At 44.6% G+C, this 15,594-nt stretch overlaps 1 protein-coding gene across 3 annotated transcripts; it reads right to left on the minus strand.

The window, feature by feature from the left end:
• Positions 1–8,742: 8,742 nt before the first annotated feature.
• Positions 8,743–15,208, minus strand: LOC105455846. Of its 3 annotated transcripts, none has more exons than XM_011699489.1 (8): positions 14,876–15,208; positions 13,751–14,285; positions 12,544–13,562; positions 11,600–12,467; positions 10,939–11,288; positions 10,131–10,497; positions 9,847–9,917; positions 8,743–9,757 (listed from the first exon to the last, which is right to left on the minus strand). In XM_011699489.1, exons 2-8 carry the CDS (start codon positions 14,201–14,203, stop codon positions 8,743–8,745), a joined length of 4,143 nt encoding a protein of 1,380 aa, XP_011697791.1. In that variant the 5' UTR covers positions 14,204–14,285; positions 14,876–15,208. The 3 variants fall into 3 exon arrangements, with proteins under 3 accessions (XP_011697791.1, XP_011697792.1, XP_011697790.1); XM_011699490.1 differs by having other exon boundaries at positions 14,663–15,208; XM_011699488.1 differs by having other exon boundaries at positions 13,751–15,208.
• Positions 15,209–15,594: the final 386 nt, after the last annotated feature.

Below are 15,594 nucleotides of genomic sequence, written 5' to 3' on the forward strand. Positions count from 1 at the left end.
TTCCGCGTCCGGAGTCCGTGTAACTCTCGGAGAGACCAAATCAGAGAGAGAGACCGAATTAATTGATCGGTTTGACGGTTTGTCCGACGGGACGGCGCGAGATACCGTCGATTAATCACGGCGATTCTTCGACGTGAGCAGGCGCGGGGACGGGAGAAAATCATGAAAACGGAAAGATGAGGGAACGAAATTAAGTAGCGAGAGAGACGGCGAGCGCGTTGCCGGAGAAACAAATGTATCCAAATGTATAAAAAAAAAAAGGACACTCATTTTATGCGGCGTGTTTATCATGACCTCGAGTGAAAAAAATAAAACATTCTCGTATACGAATTAATTGTCGCTCTCTGAATTTATGTCGTTTAAGTTACGTCTTCTCGGTGGATTATCGTCACCGTTTCACTCGCACTCGGATAGCTATCGAGGCGAATTTAACATGATACAACATATCGCTGACACACAAAGCTAACAAAATTGCCACGGCATGATTATCGGAGTGCCGACAGTCAGCTGAGCTGAGTCAGCCGACTCGATTCCGACGCGTGTCGCCATCTAGTCGGTCGAGGTCGAACTCATTACTGTCAAAACGATTACTATGCTTGAGCCTTGAAGTTAACAAAGAGACCCTTTAAAATTTCGAAAACATTCTATGAAATTATATTTTTTTTTAAACTTCCGTATAGACGTCTTTGAGATGTTTTACATCTCAATTTATAATGTCTTGAATATAGTTTTAGATGTCGAACTTGAAACGTTTTATTTTCAATTAGAGATCTTTTAAAATTTCGAAAATATTCTATGTAATTATTTTTTTTTTGAAAACTTCCGTATGACATTTTTCAGATGTTTTACATCTCGATTTATGTCTTGAATATAGTTTTAGAATATCGAACTTTGAACCGTTTTATTTGTTCGAGATCCCTTTTGCTTTTAAAATATTTTAATCGACAAAACAGAGTTTATTATGTTATAAAATCTTACTGTCCAATATATGTATAATGTTGTCTATTATATGTTAAATGTATATATATTTTTCACGATGCCTCGCACAATTTTTTCCTTATCAAAAAAAGAAAGTTCGTTTTCGATATAAGTATCATATTTTACGAATTGTTACGATATTCCACATACTGTATTACACCAGCTGATATTAATAATGAATGGGACGTTTCAGTAATTATTCTTTGGGATAATAAATTGCATACTTGACTGACGATTGGCCAAATCCTGCAGTTTGATTCATTATGCCATACGGCGAATAATCGCGATAAGGTCTCCTCAATTTTTTTTTTCTTTCCGCAATAATTTACGCGGGTACTCTGTTCCCCACTCTCGATCTGTCCGTCAGCAAGCATCCGAATGCGAGAACCAGCTGATTACGAAAGGCAGTAACTTTTGAACGACACCAGCATCGTATGTGCGTTCCGCGAAATTTTCCCCCGAAATCCCGCGCTGAATCACGCAATCTTCCGCGCGCCTCTACACGTTTCCCGGAATCCGGCTTTTCATTCATAATTTATTTACAGACCTAGAAATACAACGTGTGACGTATTTCGTCGAGACGTTCGTGTGCGAGCTGAAGGACACGTCCTTCAAGAGAAATGTATGCGAATTCCGATTCCGGGAAGATAACAAGGAACATTCTCATGCCGGTTCTTAGTCAAGATACGGTGACGATACGTGAGAAGGAACAATAGATTGTAAGATAACCCGGATCGATCATCATATTTCGATTCAATGGCCCTCGCGTGATTTGATTGTGCACGCGGATGCTTCCGACAGCATCATCGAACAGAACACGCGCTATCGATGAGGTGCTCAAGTTCGAGATATTGGACGTTCAAACGAGAGAACTCCCCGAGAAGCACGTCGCCGAGTTCGACCACGTATTCTCGTTTCCCGCTTTGCATTTTTAATTATTAATAACATCCGTTAAGTGGCCTAACTTTTCGTTTCGTACTCGATGTGACATCTGACTGTGAGATCGAGATGATGTCATCTTGTCTGAGATTTCTTATCGAAATTTCATATAAAAATGACATCACCTTGACCTTGACGTGACAATTGAGAGTTACTTGAGTAAGAGACATTTATGATATTCAAGATTTTTATATTTTTCACGACGTTTCCGTGACACGACAAAAACGCACTTCGAAAGCAAAGTTTTGATTTGATTTGATCTTCAACAGACGGTAAAACGATGTTGACGCATAATTTCATATTCCGATAAATGCAAACTCCGCAGGAAATAATCACTCTCCTAAATATCTTATCACATGTTTAAAATTCCTGAAAGCATGCAATGCAAAGAGTAATTAGCGCTTTCCGTTGTATTTGCATGAATATTAATTGTTAATTAGCTATTATTTTACGACTTTTTCATTGCGAATCACTAATGCCGTTACACCTTACGTACGTGAATCATAAAGAAGCACGCCGTTTCGCGATTCCGGAAAAGGCTCACACAGAGCTAAAAAAAATTACTCCGAAGCATCGAATTTAGAATTTTCGCCGCTGCAATAACGGGAGATGAACGTCGAAAAGAAACCTCGCGCTTTTCTGCGTAAATGCTTTTAAAAACATTCAAACTAATACTATATACATTTCTATCTAGCGTTTACAATATATCATGTAAATCTGTATCCCTTCATTCAAGCGAATAAATCTACTTCAAATATTTGATTTTTTTTTCGTGATTCCAACAATCGCTATAATATCTGCTTTCTCGCATTTTTGTACGAAATGCCATTCGACCAAGCAGAGAACTTCAAGAATGAATTTATATGCGAATGTAAGGAAAAATATACGTGAGATCACACGAGAAATTGACGGTGGACCTGTAGGAAGTATTAATATAGTATATGCACAAAAATAAATAGGGTAGAGTAGATTACACATGTGATTATATATATGACGTTCGATTTATCTAACAAAAATAAAACGAGGACGAGGTGTGTACATATATATTATACTACGCTTTGAGATAATATATTTATTTCTTATTAATATGGAGTTTTCATCAACAATAACAGTGTAGCAGTAGGCGTAACAAGAGAGACGAGGTAGGTTACGAGGAACCTATCCTAATGTCGTACGCCAACAAGTCACCGCGGTTGGAAGGGATCCTCGTGGCGTCTATTCCTTCGTTCATCACGTTTTGTGGTGCTATACGACGCCGAGCTATCGGTATCTCGCTAATCGTCGGGAGGAGCCGGACGCCTGATCCAGACCGTCTCCTCCTTCACACGCAAAATCTCGTTCGCGTTTCATTTTAATCCTCGAGCAACGTTATCGCGCGCGAAGTGTATACAGTCTTATCGTGCACATTTTTCCAGTGACCCGAAACACGAGTACGACGGACATACAATATATATATCGAATATGTATCTCGATGTATCGCGTTTCAAGATAGTTTTTCCACTCTTGATATCACCGGTGCTCGAGAACTGGGGTCTCGCTTTTCACCATTTCCGTTTGGTGCGCAAAAACTGTAACAGTCAGTTACTAAATGCACGAAGGGGGAAGAATAGTAATGAGTTTAAAAAGGCGGCACCGACCGTTCGAGGATTAAACTGTCGCCTAATGCGCGGTTCTGCATTTAATAATGTGCAGCGTCGAGAAACGAGGTACACGCCACGGTAACCCATTATTTTTTTTTTTTGTTTCTTTTGCAGTTATTACGAACGGAAGAGCCACATGCTATGTTTTAATCTCTTACGATTAATTATACCGTAAAGTCTAACGCGTTACATTACGTTATAGCCGATCCCTCCTTACCAAGTGACAAATCAAGACGTCGCATACTGGAAGGGAAACCTGTAGAGCTGCGACAACCGATAATTGAAGTTGCTCTCGTCTCCGAAAGATTTCTCTTCTTCGTCACGATTGTGCGTTAAAACGCGCGAAGGAACACAAAAACGATTCAACTTTATAACGTATAATAATTTACTTTCATTGATCCAAGTAAGCGAATGTGTTGGCTAGCGGTTTGCCAGCAGATCCGAGTAGAATTTATTTCGTAAATATTTAAATGAGATACGCCATTTAAGCCGAATATATTTATTTAAACGAGTTATTTAAATAAATTATATTATTTAAATGGAATATATCATTTAAATGATTATGATGTAATAGACTTCCGCTGGCAATCTGCCCATCATATTTCAATAGCGAGTTCTGGTATATTTTCGCTGGCATCCTGCCGACAAAAATTTGCAGAACACTTTGCGAAATCTATCTTCGATAGATTTGGCTGTGAGGACGAAAGACAAGAAAATCCAGAAATGTAAGCGAAATTAACTATTCGCGAATATAGAGCGATATTCGCTTCGTGAGGATGGATAATGCCGAGTCAGACGCTGGACAGCAGCATGCGAGACATTTGCATATTAATTCATCACTTAGCAAGACAGGACCCGTGTCGTTCGACAATATCAAATAGTGGTATTACTTGGCAGGATTCCAAAATCAATGTAACAACTGTTCAAATTATGGCAGTGCTTTGTAGAATAATCTTATTGCCCGTTAGTGAGTGAATTAATATGATGCCATTAATTAATCGCGATAGTGAGATAATGAGGTGAATCGATCATGTGATCCGATAACTCAATCCGCCGTGAACGCGTTTCTCGGAACCTACGGACTCTCCTTTCTAATTGGTGTGTTCGCTTGCTCCTCATCTTTTCCGCGAGTTTTTCTTTTCACTTGTTCTCTCTCTCTCTCTCTCTCTCTCTCTTACTTTCTTTCTCTCTCTCGGCGTCTTACGTATTTCATTACATCATCACATACTTAAGACGAATCTCGCGATTTTCCTCGCGTAGGATAATGATGCATTTCGGGCATACCGCATATCCGTTCTCCCTCGCATTGTCGAGAACGAGATGCGCGGAGAGATGATGGAAAGAGAAGAGCGAGTGCACTTCGATTCGCGATCTCGAATATCGCACGTCGGAAAACTCATGTATCACGGAGAAAAACGCGTGGAATGTGGTATATCGTATCGTTATAGGCCGGCAATTCCAGATACATGTTATATATACACATGGATATATATATATATATATATATATATATATTATATATATATAATAAATACAGCTATATTGCAATGAGATATCAACACTCGAAGAATACTTTTGATGGTAAACATTCAAAGAATAGTTGACAAGTTATCGAACGAGAGAGCACAGATACCAATATTTATTTAGAGCGACGGTTTCTCGGAAAAATTATTTTGAGATTGTGCATATCATCCGTGTACATCTCTTTCTCTCTCTCTCTCTCTCTCTCTCTCTCTCTCTCTCTGAGAATCGTTACGCTGAGATTCTACATCCAGAATTGCAGATTCCAAACGCTCCTCGGCACACTTGTCGTTATCGCGACAGGTTTACGATCATGCGCGGAATTGCGTTCTCTCAGAAGGAGGTCGCGGAGACGACGATGACGACAACGAGATAAGTGCATTTTGCTCTTATCTTTCCGTGCGTGTGACGTCTAACAGGCTCTTGTTGGCGCACAAAGAAGTAGGGGGCTCGACCTTTAATTCAGTGCAATAGTGTTCCTTCAGGTATATCTAGAGTAGAAGACACGTTTATGTACAAGGGATCCTCGAGAGACATCAGGGAGGGGGCGATTTTTCCCCGGCTCGGCGAGAATGAAACAACGCGACGGAAAAAAAAAACCGAAGAAGAAGAAGGGGGAGAGAGCCCTACTGAACCAAATTACTGGCAGAACCCACACCGATTATACGAGGAGAACGTTACAGCTTATATAAATTAATTGTAATAAGTCTATCTTTGATTTCTTTAGGCGCGGGTGACTCTAGACTGGCCCCCTATATGTTTGTATTTTGATCACTTCCTGAATTAATTGCAGCACAGATTACGCCTATTACATAGTCTACCGTGAACGCGTTTTACGTGGAAAGGTCCATTTTAGCTTCCCTTCTTTCGACAGGCTAGCCCTATATAGCGATCACGGTGTGACGGAGACGAGTTTAAAGTTTCTTTGAAAAAGGTCGATGAGAGAAGCGGGCGAGCTGAGCGGTGTGTCGTTTCCACGTGGCGAGACGCCACCGAGGTGTTTCTTTGTAAAATGTAGGCGAGACGCGCGGCGTGTCGCCGGTTTTTTTTTTTTTGTTGCGTGCGTGCATGCGTGCGTGCGCGTGTGCGTTGTGTCATCGGCGGAATCGTTTCTCTTTTTTTTTTATTTTTTTTTATTTTAGCGCGCTCGTAAAAACGCGTGGCGAGTCTCGCTGAGCGTGTACCTGTGGGTGCGGAGACCCTCCCCCCCTCCCCCCTCGTAGGTGCAATCATTCAGGACACTTTCATCGATTTCGAACGCGCGGCTCCGGCGCGACGCGACGTAACAATGTCAACGCGTCGCGTCGCGTCGCGTCGCGTTGACGCATGTGGTATCCGAGGGAACAGACCCTCGAGATTTTACTAGCCACGACCTACTTAACGAGGACAAATGGACGCTCTAGCTCTACCGGAAAAGTGTAGTCTGCCCCCGCGGCGGCTTGTCCGTGTCGGCGACCGTCGCCGCCGCCGCCGCCGCGTTTCCTGGTGGGGAAAAAAAAAATAGTCGCACGTACACTCACACACGGAGAAACCTACCCACTAAGGACTCGACGAGGAATTTAGTTTTTTTAAGTTTTTTTTTTCTGAATACAATATAGCGTTCTACCGAGGAGAACTATGAAACTAAATGTCTATTATACTCTATCGTACAATATAATGTAGTGAAATATTCGAGTACAGTACAGTACTAGTTTTTTAAGTAAAGTATCTTTTTTTTTTTTGGGCGGATACGACTACTCCTCTAAGGCCTCGCTCATATGAATCTTCCCGTTCTCTGCTTTAAAAGTAATTAACTCGAGTCTCGTCCTCCTCCTTTTTTTTTATCTTTTTAGTCCCGCACACATCCACGTTTCTACTAATCTAAGTTGAATAATAATGAGACTAGACGTGAGTTCGCCCCCTTTTTCATCAAGTGAATCGAAAGAATTCGATAGACGAAGATGGGAGACATGCACATCGATCGAGTAACAATTATTCAATTCCGATAATGTTTCATTTACAATTCCTGAATGAAATTTTCGCCTATCAGTCTAGTAAAACCGTCGGAAGAAATATATCGGTAAAACTTCGCCGGCCCGCGAGGTCGACGATTTACCAAGTGTGTCGCGCAGCGAACGAACGAGCAAGGTTATCGCATAATACCGGACCCCGGCGCTTATATCTAGCTAAAATATACAACTCTATTACACATCTCTCGATGCCGGATGGAAAGCAAACGAAGTCGAAGTCGATCACGAAGTTATAATACTGACGTTTTGGCACTGCTTTTAGGAGATATAATTGCGCGACGGTCGCGACGTGGCTGCGAAAAGGAAGATCCTCCATTGATTATTATTAATGTTTAGGTATTCGCTCCCAATCCTCATGCCCGAGTCTCCGGTATCCGAATAACCCGCGGTTACGAATATACGCGGTGTAAAGGGACTCGTGTTAGAATTCCGTCTCAGCCTCCAAAATCCTTCCCCCTCTTATGCGCGATAATTGTAAGATTTAATGCATGTTATCTCGCGGTAAGTGGTCATTTCTACGCCGAGAGTCCATCGAGCGAGTCTCTCTCCTTCCGCAGTCGCAGAAAATTATTAAAGTGGCAGTATGCAGTCCAATTCGACGAGGTTCGTGGTAGAACCAGCGTTTCTCAACTTTCTTTCGCTACGCGCGCGCGTTACGCCTCTGCCTATGGCGAGGTATATATATCCAGAATAAGAGTATTCCGCCGTATTTACAATATATTCAATATAGATGAGGGATCGAAGGAACGACAGTCTGTGTCTCGAGATATTTACACTCCCCGAAGGGGACGATTATCCTAGTTACGTTGGCCTGTCCGAGTTTTTTTTATCCGCGAGCGAAACGCCCCCCCGCCTCTCCATCGCCGCCGCGAGAAAGAAACGAGATAAATGGGAATAGACGTCCGATGCTGCGTCCATAAATCATCGCGTGTTCGTTGTATTCGTGCGCTGAGTGTGTACGGCTAATCGATCGCCGTCGCTGGAAGTCAGTGGGTGCGAACGGTTGCGAATGGAGACACCCGCTCGATAAACTTGGACAGACTCGACCCGGTGAACGCAGTTTTTTTTTCTTTTTTTTCTTTTGCGTAAACTGGTTTTGAGAACCGATAGTTTTTGAAAGAGCTCTACCCCCTACGTGCTAGAGATCGCGACGGAATCCGTCGGAAGATCGGAGTTGAGAAACGCTGCACAGCGTACAATATCTGGTACCATAGCAATCGAGAGAGAGACTCACCCAGGCTGCCGGTTAATGTAGAGTTAAAATGTCAACAAGAAAATATCTTAGTACTCGTATGTGTCTCGCTACCTATTTAAGACATCACTACTAGAGTTTATAGCACTTTTGTTTATCCTATATTATCAACGTACGTAACAACGTATGAACAATCAAAGAGATCTTTCTCCGTCCCTTTTTACTTCATCCCTCCCTACCTCCCTCACCCACTCCAACAGCAGAAAATTTTTCCCGTTAACTCGCATCGCCGTGCCTCTGGTTAGTTCGTAATTTCTCTGATAAACTGTTGGATTCCTCTAACAAATTGACCTATAAATCTGATATTGCTTAAAATCAATCAAAGCCCCTCAAAGGCTCTCAGCAATCCCCAAAAAGCCGAACTGCTTTCAAGAACTCTCCCTTAGTACGGGGCGGTCTCCTATCAAGGGGGATGCAGGTCGCGGTGGTGGGCCCTGGCAGTTAAAATGGCCTTCAGCTCGGAGTCCAGCTGCTTCTTGGTTCGCTCGCTCACGAACTGGCCGCCCACCACTGGCTGGGTCAATCTCGGCGACGGCAGATCCGCCATCAGCTTACTGTTGTCTCGATTCTCGTGACTCCTGGCGCGCCGTATGGGCTTCTTGATCGGCAACGCTTCCTCCTGAGCCTTCTCCTCGCCCGCGGAACGACTCAAGGAAAGCGTCATTTCCTGATTCAGGGTGTACGTTGAACCACGACCACCACCACCACCACCACCACCACCTCCGCTGCCGCCGCCGCCACTAGTGCTGCCTATAGCCTCCGACGACCTGGTGAGGTCAATTGTCCCGGAACCCCACTCGCGCGACAGTTTCCTCCCGATGTGAGCGGATGTGAGCTCGCTGTTCGGTGACAAGAGCGGACTCCTGGACGCTTGGTAGCCGGCCGAGTGTGGCGGTCTCAGGGTGGCGAACACCGGGAAGGACTGGCCCCGCTTGGCCGGACTACGAGGGTATCTCGGCGTCGGCACGCCGCCACCCCCGGCGGCGGAATCACGGCGAACGGTCGGCGTGCCACCGCCAGGTGTCGAGTCGCTTCTGGCGGGTGCTAACGGGCGCAGAGTGGCGCTGCCGCCGAAAGAGCCGAGACGCGGCGGCGGCGAACCGCCGTCCCCGTGGCTCAATCTACGGCCTACCGTCTCTAGCGGGCTTCTCGCGCGTAAATTGGTGCTGCTGAGCGTGAACTCCCGCGGCTTCATCGGCGCGTCGAGACTCACCGGCGACAATCCGAGACGAGATGCCGACAGGTTCGTCGAGCTCCTACTCTTCTCCGATCGCTTGGGGCTTCGAGGCATCAGCGGACTCTTGCTGCGACTCCTCTCTCTACCTTTTCCCAGCTTCTCGTCCTTTTTCTCATCCTTTTTCGTCTTGCTGGCATCAGTCTCCTCGGATACCGCCTCGATCTTCTCTTCCTGTTGTACTCTGAAAAATATTCAGCAGTTTCTCTGCACTCTCTGATACTCTTAAAAAACTTATCTCGTCCGACAAACTTGAAAACTGCGTTCTCTTACCTTCGGATTTCTTGAATCATCTCGAAGAATTGCGCTTTGCTCTTACGTCTGCGACGTTGTTCGTGTTCCTTCTGGAACATGGAAACGTTGTAGATATTGAAAAATTAAAAATAAACGTACCGTCCATAAGTTCGCAAAAATAAATTTTTAAATTTTCAAGTAGGTAAACTTTTATTAGAAAAATCAATTATATCTCGACTATTTTCAGTACTCAGAGTCGCTTTTGTATTACCAAGATTCAGTTCGCAAACTTGTGGGCTGTTTAAAAATTTGAGGACACGCACTCGTTTGACGCTCTTCTGGAAGAGCGACGCGATCTGGCCCTGTCGCACCGTGTGCACCAATTCGCGGGCGGCGTGATGCGGCGAGACCAGCTCCACGCAGTTGATGAACCTGTACAGCTTCTGCGAGAAGAACATGACGTTGCGACTACGCCAGATGGAATCCTCCGGTCTGTGCCGTAATCGCGGCAGCGTGTACTTGTAGAAGAGATGTTCTCCCACCAGTATAATGGTACCGAGCACCACGCCCATCCCGAGTAGGCAAAACACCCCGGCCACGGATGCGACTCCCAGTGGCCTGGGTTGACCACCCGGCTCGAAATCTAACTCCATCCCTGGTCGACCGCTCAGACAAGGTAGCTCGCCATACCTGGAATTAGCTCGCTTTATATAAAGTGTTTACCTCACTGATTTTAATGCCTTTTTTTTAATACTAATGATCTCGTTATTATATAAAAATTATATAAAATGTATAAAATACATAAAACTGATAGATAAAATATTTACATTATACATTTTTAATATGTATAATAAAATGTGTTTAATACATGTAATTCTCGTAATAAATTGATTTTTAGATGAGATTTTAATTATTTTTATATGAATTTTTTAAGAGATAAACAACGTACTTGCTTATATATTTTTCTCGCGCAGTCCATATATTCTGCGCGGCGAAACTTTATTTATCACTTAATGTATTTTCGTCTAAGGTAATTATTACGCTCTCGTTATCGCGCAAATAAAAAGAAAGTTTGCACGCGAACCGATATCGATTATCCAATTTTTGCGCTTATTTTTGCGCATCGCTCACCATTTTTCCTGCAGAATGTCAAGCAGCCCGTTGCTCGTGTAATTCGCTACAACTTTAGATATGCTCTCCTTCAGAGGATGTCCTCTCGTAAGCGCGATTGCGTAAGTATCCTCGTTGATAGTATCGCCGATTTTCTGCAAGCGACAACCGTTGTCGGTCGCCCGGTAATAATCCAGAATCGGCGTGTCCGCGATCAGTATGTCCAGAGTGCCGTTTCTCAATTTTTCCACGCCCTCGGCAACGTCCGACAAGGAGTAACGAGCCATGTGGGACCATAACTCCGGATTCGCTTTCTGCACGTAATACTCGGCCGCGGAAGCTCTCGGTGCGCCAACTCTTTGTGACAACAGCTGTAATAATTCAAGCTATAATACATTCAAAAGTTTTAAATCTATGACTAAAAACTAGAACAAAGTAAATATTTTCTTTTGCATTTTCGTCGTGTATTGTCCATAGACATATTAAATAATAATATCTAATTTTGTAAATAATTATAATTAAATAATTAGCAGAAAATAATTATTCTCAGCGATAATTACAATGTAAGAGATTTAATATATAGACATTTTTTTTCTTTTGTTTCTTCTTTTTTCATATTAATTTGCTGCTTATTTATAAATTTATAAACATTCGCGTATTTACAAAGAGCCGAGATACTCACGCTTTTATCGTGATAATTGCTCACTGCAGAGTGAAAAAAGAGACCGGCGATAAGGGCGGCTATGTTAGCCGTGTACGAGGCCACAAAGATAACGGAGAAGCCGCCCCAAATGTTGATAAGGAACTTGTTAGGCCAAGATTTTGGCGCCTTGAAGGCCACGAGGTGGCCGCACAGGAGGCCCCACATCACCCACAGCGCGGAGGCGATGGAGAAGTTCTTGCTACGCTGCCTGCCCCAGGGATTCAAGCCGAACGGGCTGAGCCACTCGTAGATCGCGACGGCGATCGCGGTGAGATTCAGCGACGTGAACACGGCGATCCACAGCTGCGTGCTGAACGGGAACAGAAACGCGAATAGCGGTATCTCGGAACGTAGCTTCGGCGCCGTGAGAAAGCTCACGCCGCTGAAGTAGTACGGCGTGGTGAAGTCCACCACTTTAGCACGATGGGTGGACACGCTCAAGGCCGCGAACGCCAGCTGTGCTCGGCCGGACGCCAGCTCACCCATCACGCCGTTCCACGAGCCGTTCCGGCTGTTCTGCTTGCCGAACAGCCCGTCCTCCGCCAGGTACAGATCGAAACGGAATCCGAGCTCGCGCGCTACCAAGGACAGCAGGTCCATACTCAGGCCGTAGCAGCACACCACGGCATTACCCTGCCGGCAGGTGAGGCCGCGCAAACAGAAACCCTCTTGCAGACTCGTGACCATGGTGAACGGCGACGCCAGCACGGTCACGATACGATAAATCGGCATCCCGATTTTCTCGCCGCCCTGCTCGAGATACGCCGGCATAATGCCGCCACCCGGCCAGATTATGGTATCCAAACGGACTTCCCTGCCTCCCTTGATAGTGCCGACCTTGGTCCACCTGTTAAACATTGACGACACCGATTATTCCATTTATTAACGATTAGATACGAATATTTAAAAAGAATGAGTCGAACCTCAATTGAGTCTTATTTCCGGGAAACCTGACGGCTTGCAAATTCAGCAGTTGGAACTCTGCCTTGTCCTTGGAGATTTGTCCCATGGATTTCCTCAGTTTGCTCGTCAGGATCGCAGATACATTCTCCCTCGCGTCGCTCGTCATAAATTTAGGATTGCGTTCCGGGAAGCATTCCGGTACGAAGTGCTCTTTGAGCTGCGCTTCGCGCATACGACTCAATCTCGTCTTCGTTTCCAGGAAGGTCTCGTCCAACGCCTGCGAAGTTTCCCTCAGCATTCTCGTCAGTATGGTGTCGCCGCCCATGATCTTGATACCGGACGGCCTGAGCGCGAGCATCCCGATCGGCATGAAACTCTTGGAATTGAGCTCCCTGTCACTCGCGAGTCTCACGACATCCTCCTCGTCGTCGAAATTGAAGCCCTTGTCCTCCCGCTTGGTCATGATCCTCTCGTCTCGCCATCTGTACTCCTGCAACCGATGTATGTCGTTGGCCAGACTCGGCAGCGGATTCATCGGCGGTAGCGGCTTATCGTCCGACGCGAGATTCGTCGTTCGCTCCAACAGCGGTGAATTCTCGTTGGACGCAACGGCGACACGCGAACTGTGAAGGAGGTGCGAACTGATGATGTTGGGCTCGTTCGGTCGCAGCTCCGCCTTGAGATCCAGCCAGAGCCATAAGAATCTGCCCGAGAGCATCTCAAACTTGCCAGCTGCACCGAGAATCTTCCGGGCGTTGTTCAGATCGCAGGCCATCACTACGACCCCGCCGCTGCCGTTCTCCTCGGCTACCCGCCTCAGCCTTAGTCTCAGAGTTCTGTCGTTCGTCGGGAGGTGTATAATCGCGCGAGGTGTCAGCGTTGGCTGATTCGTTTGCAAAAGATGGGTGACGGGTAGGAGGGTGGTGTCGATGAGGAGAGTAAACGCATGCCAGTTAGCCCGATTCATTAAAGCGGCAGCCGCTGCTCCGACCTCTTTGGGGCTCGACCCGATACGGTTCTCGAACCGACCAAGATTTCCCTGTAAACGAAAAGTAATCTCATTTTTGCATTGTAAAACATATAATTATATAATCGAATCATTCTGCAACACCAATTTCGATAATTGCTATCGTAATGTAAGGAAAAGTCTATCTATATTTCTTTTTTTTTTTTTTTTAAGGAATTAATTAGACAAGCAACGCAAAATTCGTAAATGTGAATGGGTACCTGACGAAGAAAATCTCTGTGCGTAAACGGTAACCACAGAGCTGGAAGGTTCAAGGCGGCAGCAGCCGTAACGAGAAATCTGGCTGCCGATCCTCCCCCTATAATAAGGCTTAATACTGTCTTTCCGCCTTCGATGTCTGTACAAAATTTGCTTAACACATTCAAGGGATATAACAAGGAATCTGTCATGGGTGCCATCCTTGTTTCTATATATGACACATCCATGTCCGCGTGAAAAGATTCCAGTCTCGCTTCCTCCCATGCTTTCTGTACGTCTGCCTTGAAAGGAGTCTGAGGCTGAGTTAAACATACCACTATCCGCCACGATGCGTAAGACGATCTGAGCCTGGCCTTCGCCGCTCTCAGAGACTTGGCAGCATCCGCTGTACCGGATACTGACACAGAAGTCCCTAACAAGAGGAGGATTACAACTCCCGTATAGGAGCCAGGCATCTTCCTCAGTTTTTCCTTATACTCCCCTTCCTCTTTTTCTATTTAGCTTTTTTGATGTACATTGCTGAAGCGTGGGCCTAATCTACAAGAGATAACATTTTCATTGAGAAATATTATTTTAATGTGTCGTTAATATATCATGTTAATACATGCGTGGCAGATAAGTCTCGATTAACAAATATTTGCCAGCATTTTGATAATATTACCGAAACTGCTATAATATTACTGTGCACGATGTATAATTGATCTCAAAAATTATTCTTAAATTATACTTCGTGAAAAATTCTTCCAGCGCAAGATACTTATAATTATATATCTTGTACTGTGTTATGAATATAAGGGGAGTATAAATATATGTAAAAAAAAAAAACAATTTTTTTTCGTATGCACTACGAAGAAAACGCGAACTCAACAATAATTTGTCAATATTAATTAATTGATATGTAAAAGATTACTAACAGTATCTTTCACCTGCCAGGGATAGTTACCCTGTTCCAATTTTTTTTTTTTTTTTTGCAAGTGTCAAGATAATTTTTTTCACAAACACGCACAAAGATTCGCGCCACAACGTGCACACACTTTTTGAAGGAGAGAGATTTCAAATCACAATTGTATAAAAACTGTAATCCGTACGCGTTTCGTATAGGATGCACAAAACAGAGACGACCTTACCTCTTGACGGAAGGGATAGAAGGTCGCGCGTCTGGTGGGGGTTTAAGAAGAGCAGAGCAGGGATCGCTTTTTGGCCACCGCCGCATAATAGCCGTCGATCGGGTAAACCGTGTCAATCGTCGCGAGGCACTCGGTCAATTGGTCGGTGCGGAGGACACGGACGATGAGCCACCCGTCACTTGTCCACCCCCGGACGATCTACCCCGTGCGTAACGGCCATTTTCGCGAGAGCAGCCCCTCCCTTTAAATTTCACCCCTGTGGCATCCTGTGGTCCACACGAGCGCGCTCGTGGCATACTCATGTATTGCGCCTGTCTCCCCTTGCACGCGTGTGTGTACGTGTGTCCTTGCGTGTATCGGCGGTTCTCTGACAATGCCACTAACACTCGTGGATTTTGCTGACGCCCGTTATAAATGTCTCTCACAGTGTCCTATGAATTAAAAAAGAACGGATTTCTTGAGCTCCTCCTAATACGCGGTGTCCCGGAAGTCGTGACCTGATTTCGTACTCTTGGGACAACTCGAGTCCTTTCTTCAGCAATATATATACATATATGTATACATATATATATACATATGTAAAGAAAATAACAATTTTGAGTTGTTACAAAAGACTGATGATTGTTATATGCAAGAACTGAAAAATAAAAAAATTATGTGTAAATCAAGACTTGAGGGATTCAACTGGAGAACTTTAGGATTGTATAAAGAAATATTCG

The sequence above is a fragment of the Wasmannia auropunctata genome, unplaced genomic scaffold (assembly GCF_000956235.1).
Source record: "Wasmannia auropunctata unplaced genomic scaffold, wasmannia.A_1.0 LD335828.1, whole genome shotgun sequence".
In the NCBI taxonomy this organism is placed as follows: Eukaryota; Metazoa; Arthropoda; class Insecta; order Hymenoptera; family Formicidae; genus Wasmannia; species Wasmannia auropunctata.